Source organism: Oncorhynchus masou, chromosome 27 (genome assembly GCF_036934945.1).
Source record: "Oncorhynchus masou masou isolate Uvic2021 chromosome 27, UVic_Omas_1.1, whole genome shotgun sequence".
NCBI classification, from domain to species: domain Eukaryota; kingdom Metazoa; phylum Chordata; class Actinopteri; order Salmoniformes; family Salmonidae; genus Oncorhynchus; species Oncorhynchus masou.
Window position 1 is genome coordinate 55,798,342 of NC_088238.1, and position 21,487 is coordinate 55,819,828.

The window sequence follows — 21,487 nt, forward strand, 5'->3', positions numbered from 1 at the left end:
TTGATTTATAGACTGATGTCATCCTATGGAAAGTACTTATTCTCTAAGGCCAATAACAGGAAGTGGCCGTGTGGTCTACTGTGGGCAAACAGGAAGAACATTTCTCACTAACGCCATACAGATGAACAATCTTACCGCTACTCAAACAGTGAGGTTATGAGGGTTTCAGATGCTTGAGGTGTCAATAATGACCTTCCCCTCTCCAAGGCCTTAAAAAAAAACACAAGAACTTCAACTGAGGAAAATAAAGAAATAGACACAAAATGGAGCGACTCCCTATTTTAGATTATCCTCAATTTAATACAGAAAAAGTAGACCGGCACTTAAAGACAATCCACATCCTGGTCATGCAATGTCCCGTGTTACATTAGAGAAAGTACATTACAGAATGTTTAATCCCATGATCTACATGTCAGAAGGCCTCTCTTCAGATTAGTCATCCATCTTCACAGAAGACTGAAGGGTAACAGGAACTGTCTACTTGAGCTTGAAGTAAACAAAGAAGGTCCTGATTTCTTTGGGTGATATGGTCACGTTGAACTCTCCTTTCACACCAACACTTGACCTCTTGACCCCTGAAAACAGACAAACAAATACTAGGACGAAGACCAAAAAACAATTGTAAACACTTATTTTCCTTCAGATTTCACAGGTGGGTTGACAACACTACAGCCTACTCCAACTGAATGGACAGCTCCTGAAGGTACACTGACACAGTAACTTCTTCTTCGTCTCTCATCGTTGAACAAAAAGGCATGTATCCAGATGCAACCTTTCACCCCCACCAATGCTGAACTGAAGCTTACCAACACTCTCACCCCTCCCAGGGTCTTCTGAAGCATTCCACTTCCACCTCTGGAGGTCGGAGATATCCCAGGTTCCTGTGAGAGAGCGCTCCTCCAACGCTCTCACTTCCCCAATGCCCCGCAGCACTTCCTGTTTTACACAGGAAATGGATTTTCCAAAAAAAACAAAAATAACAGTATAAATGGAGTAGTGACCTGGGCTGCTGAGGTGACCGTATCACCGGAAGTCAAATTCCATGTCAAATCAAAAAGTTTGTCACGTGCGCCGAATAACACAGGTGCAGACCTTTCAGTGAAATGCTTACTCACAGGCTCTAACCAATCGTATATAAAAAAAAGGTATTAGGTGAACAATAAGTAAAGAATCAATGCAAGTGTCATCGAACATCTAATCAAAACACTTCATGAGAGCCCATGAACTCATGTTGCATAACATTTCTATAGGCTTTGCAATCACATGAGAAAGTAGTGATGGCCTCCATCAAAAAGGGGATGATCCCCATCAGCTTTCTATAGGCTAGGTCTACTATATTTCTCAACTGTACTAATATTAAGCACATTGTTTATCTATACAACAGGAGTATCGGCCAACCAAATTCTAAAAACCTGTTATTGCTTTGTCATTATGGTGTGGAGATTGAGGAACAAAAACAATTTAATCCATTTTAGAACAAGGCTGTAACGTAACAAAATGTGGATAAAGTCAAGGGGTCTGAATAGTTTCCGAAAGCACTGTAGGCTAGTGCCATGTGAGTGAGAGGGACACGAGGCAGCCGCCCCCCGGGGAGAGGGACACGAGGCAGCCGCCCCCCGGGGAGAGGGACACGAGGCAGCCGCCCCCCGGGGAGAGGGACACGAGGCAGCCGCCCCCCGGGGAGAGGGACACGAGGCAGCCGCCCCGGGGAGAGGGACACGAGGCAGCCGCCCCCGGGGGGAGAGGGACACGAGGCAGCCGCCCCCGGGGAGAGGGACACGAGGCAGCCGCCCCCGGGGGGGAGAGGGACACGAGGCAGCCGCCCCCCGGGGAGAGGGACACGAGGCAGCCGCCCCCCGGGGAGAGGGACACGAGGCAGCCGCCCCCCGGGGAGAGGGACACGAGGCAGCCGCCCCCGGGGAGAGGGACAGCCGCCCCCGGGGAGAGGGACAGCCGCCCCCGGGGAGAGGGACACGAGGCCCCCGGGGAGAGGGCGAGGCAGCCGCCCCCGGGGAGAGGGACAGGCAGCCGCCCCCGGGGAGAGGGAGGCAGCCGCCCCCGGGGAGAGGGACACGAGGCAGCCGCCCCCCGGGGAGAGGGACACGAGGCAGCCGCCCCCCGGGGAGAGGGACACGAGGCAGCCGCCCCCCGGGGAGAGGGACACGAGGCAGCCGCCCCCCGGGGAGAGGGACACGACGCAGCCGCCCCCCGGGGAGAAGGACACGAGGCAGCATTCCCTGCCAAGCGCACAATGGCCGCAAAAGGCCGGTTTTCTTAGGGTGCATTACAGCCACAAAGGGGATGGGGCCGTGACGAGGCATTATCAAGTGCTTGTCAAACTGTGACAGAGACTAATGAAGGGTGTACAGCCTGAGCAAAACAAAGCAGAGCTCAAGCCTTTAAAGCAACGGTTTTTCAAGTCATTATAGTCACATCGTGCACAATTAGAATATATATATTTTTAAATCGAAACGAATAGCGCAACGTTTGTATCACAACTAAAGTTGCATAAATAACTCTTAAGCATATACAGTAGCTGTCAAAAGTGGACACCTACTCATTCCAGGGTATTTCTATTTTTGTACTATTTTCTACTTAGTAGAAAAACTATGAAGTAACACATATGGAATCATGTAGAAAACAATTTTTAAGTGTGAAGCAAATCAAATGTTTATTTCGTCATAGTAGCCACCCTTTGCCTTGACAGCTTTACACTCTTGGCCTTCTCTCAACCAGCTTCATGAAGTAGTCACCTGGAATGCATTTCAATTAACAGGTGTGCCTTGTTCAAAGTTAATTTGTGGAATTTTTCCTTCGTAATGTGTTTGAGCCGATCAGTTGTGTTGTGACAAGGTAGGGGTGGTAAACAAAACATAGGGCTATTTGGTAAAAGACCAAGTCCATATTATGGCAAGAACGGCACAAATGAGCAAAGAGAAAAAAGTCTATCATTACTTTAAGACATGAAGGTCAGTCAATCCGGAAAAATAAAGAATTTTGAACATTTCTTCAAGTGCAGTCCAAAAACCATCAGCCGCTACAATGAAACTGGCTCTCATGAGGACCGCCACAGGAAAGGAAGACTCAGAGTTACCTCTGCTGTAGAGGATATGTTCATTAGAGTTAACTGCACCTCAGAAATTGCAGCCCAAATAAATGCTTCAGAGTTCAGGGAACAGACATCAACTGGAGACTGCTTGAAACAGGCCTTCATGGACAAAGAACACCGATACGAAGAGACTTGCTTGGGCCAAGAAACACGAGCAATGGACATTAGACTGGTGGAAATATGTCCTTCGGTCTTATGAGTCCAAATTTGCAATTTTTGGTTCCAGCCGCCATGTCTTTTGAGATGAAGAGCAAGTGATGATCTCCGCATGTGTGGTTCCCACCGTGAAGCATGCAGGAGGTGTAATGGTGCTTTGCTGGTAACACTGTCTGATTTATTTAGAATTCCAGGCACACTTCACCAGCATGGCTACCACAGCATTCTGCAGCAATATGCTGGTTTGCGCTTAGTGGGACTATGGATTTGTTTTTCAACAGGACAATGACCCAACACACCTCCAGGCTGTGTAACGGCTATTTGACCAAGGAGAGTGATGGAGTGCTGCATCAGATGACCTGGCCTCCACAATCACCCGACCTCAACCTAATGGAGATGGTTTGGGATGAGTTGGACCGCAGAGTGAAGGAAATGCAGACAAGTGCTCAGCATATGTGGGAACTCCAAGTCTGTTGGAAAAGCATTCCAGGTGAAGCTTGTTGAGTGAATGCCAAGAGTGTCCAGAGCTGTTGTCAGGGCAAAGAGTGGCTACTTTGAGTTTACTACATGATTCTATATGTGTTATTTCATAGTATGTATGTATTCAGTATTATTCTACAATGTAAAAAATAGTAAAATAAAGAAAAACCCTTGAATGAGTAGGTGTCCAAACGTTTGACTGGTGCTGTAGGAGTACCCATTTCTTTGTTAACTGCTCAACTCCGCATGTGCGCACTCCATCAAATCGTTGAGGAAATATATTTTATTCAGCTTTGTTCAATTGTATTCTTCAAACTATAATATAAAATAATGCCACTGAATTCTAAGCAACTCTTGTCTGCTAACTGAACTAGTGTAGCCCACAGCCATTTGGTATAGCCACATGGGGCGGCAGGGTAGCCAAGTGGTTAGAGCAAGTTCAAACACCCAAGGTACATAACTGCCCCTGAAAAGGCAGTTAACCCACTGTGAGTGAGAGGTGCTGACGAGGCCGTCATTGAGAATAAGAATTTGTTCTTAACTGACTTGCCTGGTTAAATAAAATACAAATAAAAATAAACATCAGGATGTATGTTTATCAGAGTATGTTACTCTGTAATAAGACTATATCTTCTTAATATCATGTTTCTTTAGACCCATCTAAAATAATGGATTTATTGCGAAGGTGTAGACTTTATTACATGGATTTATTAGACTTTTGAAATTGTAGATGTTCCAAAGGTCTGCATCAGTGGCTTGTAGGTTGTGCGTGGAAGCCAGGAGATGCTACCTATATTAATGTTAATAACTGTGAGACCGACAGTTATTTGCTTGACAATCACCGGCTGACTAAATTTCATAACGGCCACAGCCCAAGGAGAGCGCAAATGTCAATATCACATTTGTTCACTTAATATAGCATTTAAATACACAAACACGTCTCCTCTTCATATTGATCTCATCGAGCGGTGTGTCCGGTTACCTTCATGTTAATGGTAGATGGCTGAGACAGAATCAGGTCTTCCCCCTTCTCATACAGATGCATGATCCTCAGTAGGACCCGATCGTAGTCCGGCTGTGTGGATCCAGGGGTACCGGTCTCCACGTGGCGGAGGTGCAGGGTGTGGTTGGAGTTGTAGAACCAACCCGGGACACTAAGCGTCAGCAGGTGGAGGTTGTCAGGCAGGACCACGGGGCTAATCGGAGATCCGGTCCGAGGCTCCTTCCTCCAGGCCTTCTCTAAAAGGGGGAAGTGAATGGCATTGTGGGTATGAGATCATACATTGTGACAATGCATTGTACAGGTGATCAAAAACATGGTCGACTCCATTTGGCAACGTTCAATTGTGTATCTGTTTTTAGAATGGATTCCACGTTATGGATTTCCAGGGAAAAGTTGAGGGGAAAGTAGCTGTGCGTGCTTTAAACAGGTTGGTAGTTACTGTCATGAATCTTGTCTTGAAGGCAGCTCTGCATAGTGTTCACTAACTGGCACAGCCACAAAGTCATCAAATCGGATTTTAAACCTAGCCTTTACCCTAATCATACTATCAACCCTAACCTTAAATTAAGACCAAAATGCACATTTTGTTGTCATGAATGTTTACGATATAGCCAATTTTCACTTTGCAAATGTACAATCTAGAGGAAAATCACTCAGTTCTGCCTCCAGGTCAAGATTCATGACAATAAAGGTCAACCTGCGAGCCTCGATCGAGTAGTTGAACAGGGGAGCAATAAGGAGTGGACTCACGTGGCCTGTCGATGGGCATGACCACAGGTCGGTGCTGCAGTTCTAGCGCCTCCCTCTGGTAGAGAGAGGAGGTAGCAGCCAGGGAGCCCAGTGTCATCCATAGGACAGGCCTCACCACCGAGCTGTCGTTCAGGGTCAGGTTATAACCCAGATTCCACTCCTGGTTGTTCCACAGACGTCGGTGGAGCATCACCTAGGACAGATACAAGGGGGTTGAGGGTGTGTGTGTGTGGGTTGACCCACTCAAGGGGGTTGAGTGGGTTAACTGCCTGTTCAGGGGCAGAACAGATTTGTACATTGTCAGCTTGGGGGTTTGAACTTGCAACCTTCCGGTTACTAGTCCAACGCTCTAACCACTAGGCTACCCTGCCGCATACATAAAACACTCACCTCCAGCTCTCCCTCACTCTGGCTGGATGCACCATGAGCTCTCTCACTGAGGAGGACCAGTCTGCTAGAGTTATCTTCAATGTAGGCCATTCGAACCATGGGGTAGTAGTTCTGCAGTACACAGACACGGGAAGAAACACAAGCAATTGTTACAAAGTCCTCAACAGTAACCCAGGCCTGAACCACCAAAAAGGAAAGCTGATGACACCAAACACCCAAATGCCCCGAGTAGGAAGAAACCTTGAGGAACCAGGCTCATAAATTGTAGCCCATCTTCCTCTGGCTGGCAAGGTACTATGGAAGTTCAGTGTACATTTAACCCTCGACACCAAACTGTCCTTAAATACAATCCACTCACTCTGGCAACAGTATCATTGACGAACGTCCTGGAAGGCCTCTTCATCATCTGGTACCCGTTGTCGTCGGTGAACAGAGTCCTGTTGTTCTTCAGGCTGGTCTTGATCCTGAGGACAGCCTCGGTGTTGACCACCAGGGGGCCCAGCGAGTAGCTCTGCTCCATCCTGTAACACAGCCTGCCGCTGGGGAAACTCTGTGGTATTCTGGTGGTGACAGAGTAGGTGTAGTCCTCATCTGCTTCCTCCCTGCAGAAACAACCCATTATTAATGTGAGCCACCCGATATTAAACCTGCACCTTACTAAGATGTAGTGTGGTACTGGTGAGTGTGTGAGAAAGAGGTGATAGATGGAATATAAAAAGAGATAGTAGCTACGGAAGGAGGGTGGGTGGAAACGAAAGACAGAAAGAGTTGTTCACATTCCCACCTGTAGAAGTACTGTCTGATCTCCGTGACGATCTTCCCAGGGACAATCTCCATCTTGACGGCCTTGTAGGCCCTCACTGCTGAGCCGTTGGCACTGAAGACGTAGTTGTCAGAGATGGGCCCTGCGCTGACATTTCCATTGACCCGGTACTCCCAGAAATCCTGACTCATTCTCACCGTTCTATTCTCATGCCTGTCAGGGTCACAGAAAGGTCAGAGGACATTGTTGACGTAACATTCAAAAGGAAAACGTACAACGTTCAGTAAAATAAACATGATTCTCTGACAAGGAGAATAAATCACATCAGCTCTATTAATTACCTTTGTATCTGCAACGTTCCACAACGTTAGCCTGTTGAATGTGCCCCTAATGTGAATGTTGAATATAACTACCTGTCAGTGATGCTATGCAGTAGGTTAGTATCCTGGTCCAGCATGAGCTTGTAACACTCATTCAGAACTGGCAAGAGTCTCCTTCCGGTCTTCAACTCCTGTGAAACATTTAGTCTCTTGAAAGACACAACCCAGGCATGGTGGGTCGAGGACCCCTCTTTACCCGGCTTCTCTGAGAACTTGATGAGGTACTTCCTGTGTTGGAGACCCCCAAGGTCCACCACAATGAACAGGTCATAGGTCGTGTTGGAGTCAGCTGAACTCTGGGTCTGTTGGGAGCAGGGAAACACAGGCCGTGTTCATTAGACACTAACAGACAGAGGGAATACCCGGTCTTGTCCAATAAGAAACACTTTTTCATCTTCCGTTGCAAAATGTTTTTTTTGCTGAGTGCCCAATGAACACAGTCAGTCATCTGAAAACTGAGTTTGTCCAGAAGGTATGATGTATATCTGCAGTTCCATTGACACATGGCTTTTACATGATATACTGGCGACTCATTGTTCTACAAATGTTTAACTGGATAAATCCACTCCATTTCCACACTACCTGTGCAGGTATAGCCTGTCCTTGGTCGTCGAACACAGTTGCCATGGGTAAGGTTACCGTGACGTTGATGATGGCGGTGGTGTTCCATGCCAGTGGGTTATACACAATGATGTGCTGCTCCAGGTCCTGCTGGGAGCCTGCAATTACATACATTATCAAAATGTTGTTAATTTATGTTAAAAAAAACATGTAATTGATGAAGATAGTCATTAAATGATGCCTTGGACCAAGCTGAACCTTGGGCCTTGTTAGAACACAACATATCCTCCCCCTTCCTTGATGTGTATTCACTGATCTGTAGTGTGTGATTGGATAAGTGAAAACATGCATCCCATCCAACTACTTTCAAAAATCCACATGTCTGAGTTGACTTTACCCCTGCTATGAGAGTCTTGTCTATTGAAGGCTTCAGGGTTGCTAGCGGTACCCAGGGTCTGGGGCAGGAGGAAGAGGGCAGCCAGGAGTTCCTCTACTCCCATCATAGCCTGGGTCAGGTGCTCTATGTACATGTCAGACACCTTGGGAGACTCTGTCCCTGTGATCCCATCATGGTGCTGCACCTGGAGATAAGACAGAGGGAGAAGATTAGAAAAGTACTGTTTTTAGACTTCATTTTGTGAGTCTTATTCCTAAATTTGTGTGACAGAAATTGGATATGAGAATATTTAATCACTGGGTTACAATGATAGCGATTATTAATTTACAATGAATCACAAATCGATGAGAATTTTGATCAAGCACCTCAGAGACAGCCCAGCGGAGGGCCTTCAGCTTCTGCAGGGCCTCTTCTTTAGGGACCGGTCCATCTGGGTAGTTGACCCGGTACCGGGTGAACAGAGTCTCTGCAGCATGCAGCTGGGAACTAGCTCTCCTGGCTATCCCCTTCAGAACATTCCTGGAGGCATAGAACCCAGTCCACGCCTGGAAAGGTTCTGGAGATATTAAAAAAATCCTTTTTAGAACTACAAGAACCAGATTGGAATTGTGAAAAAAGCATTTTAGTCCCTTGGCTTCATAGTAGTTTTTACTGCTACATGTTTTTATTTTGCCAACTCTTGGTCACTGGAACCATTGAGTGAGAGATATACACATTACCAGTCAAAATAAATAAATAAATAAATAAATAAATAAATACACTTTCTTATACAAGTTTTATTCATATTCCATTTACATGTTTGAAACTTATAATAGATAAGCAAATTTTTGGAAAAACCCACCAGTGGAGTAAGGAAGGAAGTCCTCACTTCCCCTCACCTCCCAGGTGAGATTTGATTGGTGGACAGCCTGGAAGTACTCGCTGAGAGTGGCGTACTGGACTGTCACTCCAAACTCCTTGCTGTTCTGGTTGATGTATTCCACCAAGGGATCCATGTTGGCAAACTGCACAGAGGAGTTGTAGAACTGCTTGTCACAACCCTATGGAGTGAAATAACAAGAGAAACATACATTGCTCAATGGTGAAGTAAATATAAAGAACTCATTAAATTGTGATTGGAAACAGTTTCCTGATCGCTGTATATATCTGTTGACTCACCCAGGGCCAGAGGACATGGTTTGTCCTGAACCACGCTGCCCTCTGCTGGATGTTCTGCACCATGGTCTTGGCATAGGAGTGCAGCGTCTCTTTGGTGACAGGCAGGCTCATGTTGGGGTAGATGCCATTTTTAGGGGGGTCAGGGAACAGAGCCACACCATTCCAATAGAAACCAGAGCTGAGAGAGAACAACTGATTAGTTTCACCGAGACAAATATGTGCCTGTAATCTGTTAAGAGCCCATGGTGATAGGCAAAACTGATCCAATGGAGATCTTTGGTGATTCTCAACAACAAAAAACATTTGGAGTCTTAATTCAATTACAGCATGTAAGGGTAAGTCTAAGACAGTAGGATATGCTAGGAGAGTTATGACATGGAAAATGGTGAGAGGGGAAAGGAGATATTTAGGAGACCTGTTAGAGAAAGGCAGGTGAGATGGAGTACAGTAGCTGAACTGGTCCATGGTGTGAGTGAAAATCTCCTGCTGCTCTTTCAAGGTGGGGGAGCCTCTCCAAACAAACTGTAGTTTCTGTTACAAAACAGCAAGACAATAACTTAGTGCAAATATACTGTAACTCAGTTGATAGAGCAAGGTGCTTGCAACACCAGTATAGTAGGATTAACTCCTCAGATCACCCGTACATAAAAATGTATGCATCTAAGTCGCTTTGGGTAAAGACATCTGCTAAAATGGCACATGTTATTAAGTCAAGACTCTAAACCATTTAACTGCTTATAAGTGACTGATCATGGTCAAGACTACTCAATAGAGCTGGTAAACTGCCTGGTAGGCTGTAGCTGAAACTAAGGAGACTACCGTACCTTGCTCTTCTGCATGACATCTTTGAGGTCATAGTCGATACGTGAGATGAGGTGGGCATGGAACCCAGCCAGGGCAAAGAGGACAGGGGTGGTGGCAGAGGCTCCAAACGGGTCCACGTGCCACGAAAACCGGGGACGCACCCCAAACGTCTCGTACAGGAACCCATGGCCCTCTAATTACAGTGTGTGTGAGTGAGACAGAAAGGGAGATTGAGTCCATGCTCATTTAAACCAACCAACGAAACAAATATCATACATCAAGAATGAAACCACTTTACCTGTCAGCTGCAGTATCTCATCATCTAGATCGGTTACAGCTTCATCATGCATCACCTGCCCCCCGATGATGAACTCAAGTCTACTCTCCTTCAGCAGCTGTCGCACCTTGGGAGGAGGAAGGGGCAGCGGGAAGGGGGGAAGGGGCAGTGGGAAGGGGTGAAAAAAAAAATAGGTGACGAGACAGTCATACAAAGATTAGACTTCTGCATGAGCAGCACTGAATTCACATGGAGGGGTATATAAGATTATTCTATAGTACTTGTTTCTTGTGCTTGTCTGTAGCCACAGAATCCCACCACAGCCGAAAGAACTCCTGCTCCACTGCGATGAACTTGCGCTGTTTGTTCTGTGTCAGCGCCTCTGTCACACTGGAGTAAACGTTCGCTGCGTAGGCATGCATGCTCTCCTGTTTGAAGATTAAAGAGAGTAAAACGCCCTGTTCAATGCTGTATACTGTCAACACTGACAGTATAGAGTTGTAACTATATTTGGACTGACATTTCATTTTGTGACATTCTTGAACCTCCCAAAATAATAGTATCCCTAGTTCTAACGTCCTAGAAACCAACATAACTCCTGTACTATTGTATAAACGTTAGCTCGGTAAGCTAGTAACAAACCTGAATAGTATATACCCAGCCAACATCCATGTGACTGTGCGGGATAACAAACGTCTGAATTGGTCCATTTCTCTCTGCACAGATAACCGTGAAAAATAAAAACAGTGGGAAAGTTAAAAACCCCATCTCTGTCAAAACATGAGATGTTCTTCAACAGCAAGCAAACCCACGTCCTTATTATGGTTTTGCAGCATGTGACAATCAGGCGGCGCCCCGCCCCTTGATGTACGGAGTAGCGCAGAGGTCAAAAATAATGTGAAGCCGCAAATTAAAACCAATCATTTTAAACAGCGCAGAACTTCGTGATTGTGAACAAAGTTAACTGGTAAACTTTACCCCGGAAAACATTCAGGGAAACACACATACTGTGCATTTGGAGGTGAAGGCGCAACAAAGATGTCAAGGAACAGAAGGATCACGTTAATATTTGGAGGATTTATAACAGCAGTTGCTGCTGCATTTTACCCTATATTTTTCCACCCACTCACGCACACAGCTGACTACAGTAAGTAACTATCGTTATTCGAGGAATGTACTAGTCGACTCTGTCACAGAGTCTTGTTACACAACGACATGCTAGCTAGGAGGTCTTGTTAGGCGACTTTTTATTTTATAGCTGCAAGTATCCTCATGTGGACACAATTTTGCCCTGGCCAGTCGGACCGTAAACATTGCATTGACAAATTAGCTATGCCATTTGTTTGTAGCTGTAGCCGTGTGTGCTAAAAACCCATGTAATAACGTAGCTACATGGTCTCAGTATAACGGGTTTCTGTTTTTAAGTATAGACAGTTTATTTTAATGCTGTACAATTGTGATCATACTACAAGTTCTGTCAAGCAGTGGTCTGATTGCACCAGTGGACATTGCCTGTGCTAGTGCACTTGCCGTGTCTATAAGGATCCTGGTTCAAACCCACCCCAGTCCCCCGCAACACAATTGAAAACCCCACTCACTTCTCTGCAGATCAAGTCCAGAGAGCAAACCGAGCAGGAATCAATCAAGCAGACGTGCAACCAGTGGGTAAGTAGCCTGCTAACTTCTCTCATGCAATGGTTCTTCTTTGTTGTTGCCATTGTGTATTGTTCCATCCGCAAACTTTACATTTTCACTAACCATATATAAATCAGTTATAATTTGGGGGTATTTTCAGGTGTCAAAGTATGGTCTGATCCCTACAAGCCAAAGTGATGCCTGAGACAACTGTCCCTGTTATGGAAAAGAAGATGCAATGCTGATGAAGACTGTCCACTGAAGATGATTCTGAATCCCAATTGGACTGTGTTTGTGTGAGTGAATGCTTCGGTGTGGTGGATGGATGCTTACCACTTTATCCTATGAATAAAGTTTAAAAACCTCTGTGTTTTCTCTTTGTGTTTTTGGAAATGTTTGGGCCTATGTATTTGGGAATTAAATTGATCACTTCATTTCTTTAGGCTACTTGTAGTGCATTGGATGTGATACGCATTATGACCACAAGGTGTCACTATTTGCTCAGACAGTGGCAGAGAGGCAGTTTGGTACACTATGTGCTCAGTAGGCCTATATCCTAGATTTATTGCTTTCAAATAAAGCCAATTAGTTTTTTCTTCTTCTGGGTATATTTAAGCAATAAGGCCCTCGGCCTATAATAATAATAAAGACTGTAGGCCAATAATGGCCAATATACCACGGCTAAGGGCTGTATCCAGGCACTAAGAGTTGCGTCGTGGATACGAACAGCCTTAGCCGTGGTATATTGGCGGTATATCACAAACCCAGAGGTGCCTTATTGCTATTATAAAGTTGTTACCAATGTAATTAGTGCAGACCTGTGTTATACAATCTGATATACCACGGCTGCCAGCCAATCAGCATTCAGAGAACCACCCAGTCTATATTTGTCAATACATTTGTATTGACAGAAGTCCACTTCACATGAACAATGTTTTAGACAGAGGTGCACATGCTTTAGAACCAACTAAAAGGCAAATGATAAAGTGAAACTTGAGCCAAGCTCATCTAGACTAGTGCTGCTCGAGGCCAGCACTGTATCCACGACAACGGGAATGCACCTACACTTGGAACACCTGCAGACCTTTCAAAATCTCCGCCCACTTCAAACTCTCGCACACTCAACCATTCCGTAGTTGGTAGAAGGCCCAGTTTGCGGAATTGGATACTTTTGCTTCACGACTGGAAATTGTGTCATAATGAGATTAGTGAGATACAGTTGACGTCAGAAGTTTACATACACTTCGGTTGGAGTCAGTAAAACTCGTTTTTAAACCACTCCACACATTTCTTGTTTACAAACTAGTTATGGTAAGTTGTTCAGGACATCTACTTTGTGCATGACACAAGTCATTTTTCCAACAATTGTTTACAGCCAGATTATTTCACTTATAATTCACTGTATCACTATTCCTGTGGGTCAGAAGTTCACATACACTAAGTTGACTGTGCCTTTAAACAGCTTGGAAAATTCCAGAAAATGATGTCATGGCTTTAGAAGCCTCTGATAGGCTAATTGACATCATTTCAGTCAATTGGAGGTGTACCTGTGGATGTATTTCAAGGACTCCCTTCAAACTCAGTGCCTCTTTCCTTGACATCATGGGAAAATCAAAATAAATCAGCCAAGACCTCAGAAAATAATTGTAGACCTCCACAAGTCTGGTTCATCCTTGGGAGCAATTTCCAAATGCCTGAATGTACCACGTTCATCTGTACAAACAATAGTACGCAAGTATAAACACCTTGGGACCACGCAGCCGTCATACCGCTCAGAAAGGAGATGCATTCTGTCTCCTAGAGATGAACGTACTTTGGTGCGAAAAGTGCAAATCAATCCCAGAACAACAGCAAAGGACCTTGTGAAGATGCTGGAGGAATCGGTACAAAAGTGTCTATATCCACAGTAAAACGAGTCCTATATCGACATAACCTGAAAGGCCGCTCAGCAAGGAAGAAGCCATTGCTCCAAAACCAGCATAAAAAAGCCAGACTACAGTTTGCAACTGCACATGGTGACAAGATCATACTTTTTGGTGAAATGTCCTCTGGTCTGATGAAACAAAAATAGAACTGTTTGGCCATAATGACCATCGTTATGTTTGGAGGAAAAAGGGGGAGGCTTGCAAGCCGAAGAACACCATCCCAACTGTGAAGCATGGGGGTGGCAGCATCATGTTGTGGGGGTGCTTTGCTGCAGGAAGGACTGGTGCACTTCACAAAATAGATGCCATCATGGGCAAGTAAAATTATGTGGATATATTAAAGCAACATCTCAAGACATCAGTCAGGAAGTTAAAAGCTTGGTCGCAAATGGGTCTTCCAAATGGACAATGACCCAAGCATACTTCCAAAGTTGTGGCAAAATGGCTTACGGACAACAAAGTCATGGTATTGGAGTGGCCATCACAAAGCCCTGACCTCAATCCTGTAGAACATTTGTGGGCAGAACTGAAAAAGTGTGTGCGATCAAGGAGGCCTACAAACCTCAGTTACACCAGCTCTGGCAGGAGGAAATTCACCCAACCTATTATGGGATGCTTGTGGAAGGCTACCTGAAATGTTTGACCCTAGTTAAACAATTTAAAGGCAATGCTACCAAATACTAATTGAGTGTATGTAAACTTCTGACGCACTGGGAATGTGATGAAAGAAATAAAAGTTGAAAGAAATCATTCTCTCTTCTATTATTCTGACATTTCACATTCTTAAAATAAAGTGGCCTAAGACAGGGAATTTCTAATAGGATTAAATGTCAGGAATTGTGAAACACTGAGTTTGAAATGTATTTGCCTAAGGTGTATGTAAACCTCTGACTTCAACTCTATATCTCATGCACAAAAACATCATGGCCCATGCGATCTAACAAGGGCACTGATCTGAAAAATGTCCAAATAATGTTTAGCTTTGCCTTGTGAGGTTTCACTGTGACTGACCCTAACTTTCCCATCAGAATGCAGGACCCAGAACAGTCCCTGCAAAATCTTTGAGAAATAAAAGAGGAGGTCTGGATAAATGAAGTGGATTTGATTACCTCCCTAAAGAGATGACCTAAGTTATAAGCCGTCCAGTCCACACAACAATGTAGCCGACGTCTAAAACTTCCAGTTGGGGCCTTCTGCCAACAGAACCCAGTGCCAAGACCTTACACTCACCCTCCCTCGCAACCCCCCCAATCAACAAGCCCCATTGTTTATGAGATGTTGTTATTGTCTGTCTGCTCTCAGAAACAAAGGGAAACTCAAAGAGCCCAATGAGCCACATCCAAACAAAGAGCGGAGAGAAAGAAAGGCAAAATTCCTCTCATTCCCCCGCTGGTGTTTTCCAGATTCTTCCAATGACAGCTCCCGGCGTGTGTGAGTGAAGACGACAGAGGGGAAATCAGTGCTGGAGAGGAAGAGAACCACATTCTTGCAGGGTACTCGTCACCTCCGCGCACACTGAACAGAAAGACATGAAATTGCGGGACTATATATTGTGGTAGGATGAAATAGTATGAATACATTCATCAAAATACATGTTTTTATGAACATTTTAATATGTTGGTTATCCATTGTATAAAAGTGATAACAGTTTGCTCCGTGCCAATATATCCTCCAAACACCGGCTTCTCGGGCATTATCACTTAACAATTTACTGTACAGTTTACCTCAATAAATCAGTTCTCATTACTGCAGTCTATCTCTCACTTCACTTAGGTGACAGAAGTCCCTGACTGTCCAAATACCTGGGGCAAGTCTTCTAAATGTCAAACGTGTCACTCCTAGGCCTATCGCATAATCCTGTCATATGGTGTCCTGTTGGTTCTACAGCCCTCTGAATAGAGGTCGCGACCCCGACCCGCTATAACCAACAACAACCTTGCATCTCCCTAACAGTTCTATCACCAAGCAATCGATCCATTAAACACATCATACCTACTGAGAATCTTTCCTGAACTCAACGGTGACTTAAAGTCGACCAGTTGTTTTGCCCACCTTCAAGAGGTGCCGGTAATCGGCAACGTTCCTCCCCCTAATTACTATGGGAACCGGGGTTGAAAGAGAGAGAAGCCGGGAGGATCGAGAAGCAGCAGGATTTATTTAAATTTGGAAGGGGGAGGAACTGAATGTAATATACTACTTGAGTTCTAATGGGGAATCTGTCATGCATGGAAATGAACTGAGTGTACGAAATTAGTGAATACAGGAAATGAAAATAAACAAACCAAACAACTGTAAAGAGTTCTAACAGTCGCTAATGAAAGACAGAGTGAGCTTTGAGGCATGTTGCTTCTGTTATTGGGGAAGTTTTCCAATCAAATTGGGATGACTTTTACAGCTCTACAGTCTGTGAACACTTTGTTGTCAACTGTAACTTTGGAGGATCCTTTGGATCAGTGGAACACATGTATCCAAGTTTCGGTTATTGTGAGGACAATTGTGTCAACATGTTTTTTGTTGTCACAAAACACAGGCATGCACGTGTCCATAAACACACACACACGCACACACACACACATGCACGCACACGCGCACGCACGCGCGCACGCACGCACGCACGCACGCACACACACACACACACACACACACACACACACCACATCTCCATTCATTATCACACACACTCCCACTCTCTTGCTCTCTCACTCTCTCTCGCCTGCGTTTTCGCTCTCTCTCGCACTCTCCATTTCACACACGGCCAATTAACCATGGTCTATATCCGAATTCCTGTTCTCCAGTATAACTACTCCGTGCCCTCAAAAACAGTGTACAGCGCTGGGTCACATCCTTGGGTTACCAGTCCTAAACGCTGTGGAAACTGATACCGTAAGTATTTAGCAATGTCTGGAATAAGTTCATCCTAGCAAGCAGTCTAACAGGCCAAGTGACACTGTTCCTGGGCGAGCTAACAGCTACCTAACATTACATCATCTCAATGCCAGAAACATAGAAAGAAGCATGTTGAAAAACACAGTAGCACACACACGCACAAATACGAACACGCATTCACGCACGCACACGCCACACAACTCACACAAACACGCACATATATTTTCTGTATCTCCTGGGTTTTAATCAGAGCACTGTGGATGACAACAGAACCTCTAAACTAAACAGTAATGTTATACTCACTGGAAGGCCATCACGGTTGTCCTGTGTGTGTGTGTGTGTGTGTGTGTGTGTGTGTGTGTGTGTGTGTGTGTGTGTGTGTGTGTGTGTGTGTGTGTGTGTGTGTGTGTGTGTGTGTGTGTGCTTGTGTTGAACAATGTTACAAAAAGTTCTGCGAAGCACCGCAATACATAATTATGGTCAGTGTTGGGTTCCATCTCTTCTGCTCTGTTTGTGGAGATGTGTAATTTGTTTATTTCAGCAAATCTTTAATGGAAGCCATGTGCACGGCCAGAGACTTTGAAATGTGACTGACGTATTGATGCTCTCCCTTTTCTTACTGTTTGTGTTTGTTTGTGTTTTGAGGTCTTTTTGAAATTATTAGACACATGCTGAGGTCCGTGGAAACATCATGGAAGAGTCTGTGTGTGTGTGAGTGCTTGTGTGTGTGTGTGTGTGTGTGTGTGTGTGTGTGTGTGTGTGTGTGTGTGTGTGTGTGCACATATGTTTTCTATGTGTGTGTGTGTGTGCATGTGTCATGCGCCCAAGCACATTTGTGTGAGCACAACAGAAGGTGATTTTTTCACTCTCTTCCAGTCCCAACAACGGACCCCCTCACCCATCCGTCCCATTGGCTTCGTAAGTGTGTCACCTACACAATAACAACCACACAGAATAACTATTTCTCTCTTTCACCCTGATTTTAAAAAATCAGACAAATGTGAGGTAGCGAGAGAGACAAACATGTAAAACAGGTTCTCCTTCGCAATTCTATGGAATTACATGGGTTAAGCTCAGAAGGGTTCTTAAAGGAAGTTGATGGCACGTTTTAAGGCTACTGTCACGACTTCCGCCGAGGTTGGCTCTCCTGCCCGTTCAGGCGGTGCTCGGCGGTCGTCGTCACCGTCCTACTAGCCACTACCGATCCCTTTTCGTGTATCTGTTGGTTTTGTCTGATTGGTTTCACCTGTGTGTTGTTTAGTTAATTAGTGTCTGTATATAATGTAGGTTGTCCCGCCCTTGTTTTGTGCGGGATTGTTTATTATGTCATCCATGTCTGTCGGTGTATCTTGTGTTCTTATTCTCCGGTTCGTCTTTTATCCTGTGTTGGATTATTCACCCTGTGTGTATTGGGTTGACCGTGTTTCTTGTTCACCGGAGAATAAACTGTCATATCGCTATCTGCTCTCTGTGCCTGATTCCACCCACCTTGATTAGACGTGACAGCTACATTGTATAGACGCAAGTGGGAGGCTCTTAGGGTCTCCTTACGGCTGGTGAATGAGACATAAGACGGAGGTGGAAAAGGGAGTTGAGGTCTTGAACGCTGCCAAGTGTTTTAAAACGTGTCAGAGTGTCAACACAACTTTTCTTTTTTTTTGATAACTTGTATTTACTATTTTCCACATCTCCACAAAATATATATTTTTGTTGATAACTTGTATTTACTATTTTCCACATCTCCACAAAAAATATTACTGTGCCGCAAAAACTCGAGCGCCAGATTCGATATCCGCTCTTATAAACCGTTACAATATTATTCATTTCAAATGAGTTTTTTCAAATTATAGGATACTGAGAAGGTATATTATAAATAGTTTTCTTGGTTTTAGAACTTTATTTTTGTGTCCCGTTCGTGCAATTTATTTATATTGTTCTTGCTTACTTTAAGTAGCTAGCTACCAGCGCGAGTGTGCAGTTTGCTGCCGAAAATGTTGTTGACTTTTTGTTGAAGAACCCCTTTCATTCTCTGGGGTTTACGGAAAAGGTGTGAATTAAAAGCGAGGGGTCGACCTCTACCTGAGATCAGTTTCATGAAGAAGGATGAACAGGTGAGGGTGTTCAATACCACCTGATATCAACATTATAGCTGGTTAACAGGGAGCCATTCATCAAGTCTACTGTATTGCTGGCCTTGCCTGCATTTCTGGGCATGCAAGAATGAGCTTTTAGAGGACACTACGAGATAGAAAGTTCTGGCGACTACAAGGAGCTTGCAGAGGTAACACAGGTGTGAGTGTTGACAAGGACAAGGCTGGAGATCACTCTGTCATGCTGATTGAGTTCGAATAACAGACTGGAAGCTTCAAAAGGAGGGTGGTGCTTGGAATCATTGTTCTTCCTCTGTCAACCATGGTTACTTGCAAGGAAAAACGTGCCGTCGTCATCGCTTTGGACAAAAAGGGCTTCACAGGCAAGGATATCGCTGCCAGTAAGATTGCATCTAAATCAACCATTTATCGGATCATCAAGAACTTCAAGGAGAGTGGTTCAATTGTTGTGAAGAAGGCTTCAGGGTGCCCAAGAAAGTCCAGCGAGCACCAGGACCGTCTCCTAAAGTTGATTCCGCTGCGGGATCGGGGCACCACCAGTACAGAGCTTGCTCAGGAATGGCAGCAGGCAGGTGTGAGTGGATCTGCACGCACAGTGAGGTGAAGACTTTTGGAGGATGGCCTGGTGTCAAGAAGGGCAGCAAAGAAGGCACTTCTCTCCAGGAAAAACATCAGGGACAGACTGATATTCTGCAAAAGGTACAGGGAATGGACTGCTGAGGACTGGGGTAAAGTCATTTTCTCTGTTGAATCCCCTTTCCAATTGTTTGGGGCATCCGGACAAAAGCTTGTCTGGAGAAGACAAGGTGAGCGCTACCGTCAGTCCTGTGTCATGCCAACAGTAAAGCATCCTGAGACCATTCATGTGTGGGGTTGCTTCTCAGCCAAGGGAGTGGGCTCACTCACAATTTTGCCTAAGAACACAGACATGAATAAAGAATGGTACCAGCACATCCTCCGAGAGCAACTTCTCCCAACCATTCAGGAACAGTTTGGTGACGAACAATGCCTTTTCCAGCATGATGGAGCACCTTGCCATAAGGCAAAAGTGATAACTAAGTGGCTCGGGGAACAACACATTGATATTTTGAGTCCATGGCGAGGAAACTCCCCAGACCTTAATCCCATTGAGAACTTGTGGTCAATCCTCAAGAGGCGGTTGGACAAACAAAAACCCACAAATTCTGACAAACTTCAAGCATTGATTATGCAAGAATGGGCTGCCATCAGTCAGGATGTGGCCCAGAAGTTAATTGACAGTATGCCAGGGCAGATTGCAGAGGTCTTGAAAAAGAAGGGTCAACACTGCAAATCTTTGTAGGGAGTTTTTCCTAGCCACCGTGATTCTACACCTGCATTGCTTGCTGTTTGGGGTTTTAGGCTGGGTTTCTGTACAGCACTTTGTGACATCACTTTGTGATATCAGCTGATGTACGAAGGGATATATAAAATACATTTGATTTGATTTGAAATATTGACTCTTTGCATCAACTTCATGTAATTGTCAATAAAAGCCTTTGGCACTTATGAAATGCTTGTAATTATACTTCAGTATTCCATAGTAACATCTGACAAAAATATCTAAAGACACTGAGGCAGCAAACTTTGTGGAAATGAATAATTGTGTCATTCTCAAAAGTTTTGGCCACGACTAGGCTACTAATAAGAGCAGATGCACATACACACTATGTTGGCTGTCCATCTGGTCAGGGTAAACTCATTGGCAACGTTATGTATTTATGGTCCATTTGTGTGTCAGGGAAAAATGTGAATGTGATCAAATTCAGTTTATATTCAAAATTGGGCTGGCTAGGCTGCCTAAACAATAACGATTAACTGGAATGAATGAATCAACATAATAGTGATGACGGATAATATTTTGTAAGGCCTACAGTTGCATAGGCCTGCTTGATGCAAGCATGCATAAAGCTCAGCCCTGTGACTTCTATTGTCTATCAGTTGATGTTTGGGTAGAGGAAATCCCCCTCCTACTCTAGTCTAAATATAATTTATATGAACAAATATAAGGTAGCTGCAGTTTGACAGGGTTTTCATTTAAAAGTCATGTGACCTGATTAGGAAAAACTGGTCCCGTCATAGCCCATATAAAACCTTTTTACAACTGATTAATCACTTTCATACCATATAGGGTAAATTTTTTTCCTAGTTAGGTTAACTTATAAGGAAGAGCTCCAGGCCCCAGAATGTAAAAATTGCCATACTACTTTGGGACCTATGGTGCCACCAGTCTGACCACTCTGGGACCTATAGTGCCACCAGTCTGACTACTCTGGGACCTGCCACCACTCTGACCACTCTGGGACCTATGGTGCCACCAGTCTGACTACTCTGGGACCTATGGTGCCACCAGTCTGACCACACTGGGACCTATGGTGCCACCAGTCTGACTACTCTGGGACCTATGGTGCCACCAGTCTGACTACTCTGGGACCTGCCACCAGTCTGACTACTCTGGGACCTATGGTGCCACCAGTCTGACTACTCTGGGACCTATGGTGCCACCAGTCTGACTACTCTGGGACCTGTGGTGCCACCAGTCTGACTACTCTGGGACCTATGGTGCCACCAGTCTGACTACTCTGGGACCTATGGTGCCACCAGTCTGACTACTCTGGGACCTATGGTGCCACCAGTCTGACTACTCTTGGACCTATAGTGCCACCAGTCTGACTACTCTGGGA

The 21,487-nt window shown here is 44.8% G+C and overlaps 2 protein-coding genes across 3 annotated transcripts; one reads left to right on the forward strand and one right to left on the reverse strand.

Moving 5' to 3' along the window:
* Nucleotides 1–273: 273 nt before the first annotated feature.
* Nucleotides 274–11,058, reverse strand: man2b2 (mannosidase, alpha, class 2B, member 2). Of its 2 annotated transcripts, XM_064940769.1 has the most exons (18): nt 10,871–11,058; nt 10,510–10,656; nt 10,250–10,355; nt 9,972–10,144; nt 9,563–9,678; nt 9,148–9,325; nt 8,831–9,029; nt 8,355–8,545; nt 7,990–8,173; nt 7,614–7,750; nt 7,065–7,333; nt 6,673–6,864; nt 6,247–6,490; nt 5,889–5,999; nt 5,499–5,691; nt 4,728–4,984; nt 807–936; nt 274–575 (listed from the first exon to the last, which is right to left on the reverse strand). In XM_064940769.1, the coding sequence occupies exons 1-18, from the start codon at nt 10,994–10,996 to the stop codon at nt 478–480; spliced, it is 3,051 nt and encodes a 1,016-aa protein (XP_064796841.1). In that variant the 5' UTR covers nt 10,997–11,058; the 3' UTR covers nt 274–477. The 2 variants fall into 2 exon arrangements, with proteins under 2 accessions (XP_064796841.1, XP_064796842.1); XM_064940770.1 differs by lacking the exon at nt 807–936.
* A 99-nt stretch (nt 11,059–11,157) lies between these two features.
* smim20 (small integral membrane protein 20) lies at nt 11,158–12,229 on the forward strand. Its single transcript, XM_064939060.1, has 3 exons — nt 11,158–11,375; nt 11,837–11,893; nt 12,024–12,229. The coding sequence occupies exons 1-3, from the start codon at nt 11,267–11,269 to the stop codon at nt 12,059–12,061; spliced, it is 204 nt and encodes a 67-aa protein (XP_064795132.1). The 5' UTR covers nt 11,158–11,266; the 3' UTR covers nt 12,062–12,229.
* The last annotated feature ends 9,258 nt before the right edge of the window (nt 12,230–21,487 follow it).

Coding starts and splice junctions, on each gene's coding strand:
- smim20 (XM_064939060.1), top strand. CDS start 11,267: ATGTCAAGGAACAGAAGGATCACGTTAATATTTGGAGGATTTATAACA. Junction 11,376..11,836: donor CACGCACACAGCTGACTACA/GTAAGTAACTAT, acceptor ACTTCTCTGCAG/ATCAAGTCCAGAGAGCAAAC. Junction 11,894..12,023: donor AGCAGACGTGCAACCAGTGG/GTAAGTAGCCTG, acceptor GGGTATTTTCAG/GTGTCAAAGTATGGTCTGAT.
- man2b2 (XM_064940769.1), bottom strand. CDS start 10,996: ATGGGGTTTTTAACTTTCCCACTGTTTTTATTTTTCACGGTTATCTGT. Junction 9,326..9,562: donor CACCTGCCTTTCTCTAACAG/GTCTCCTAAATA, acceptor GTTCTCTCTCAG/CTCTGGTTTCTATTGGAATG. Junction 937..4,727: donor CATCTACCATTAACATGAAG/GTAACCGGACAC, acceptor TGTGTAAAACAG/GAAGTGCTGCGGGGCATTGG.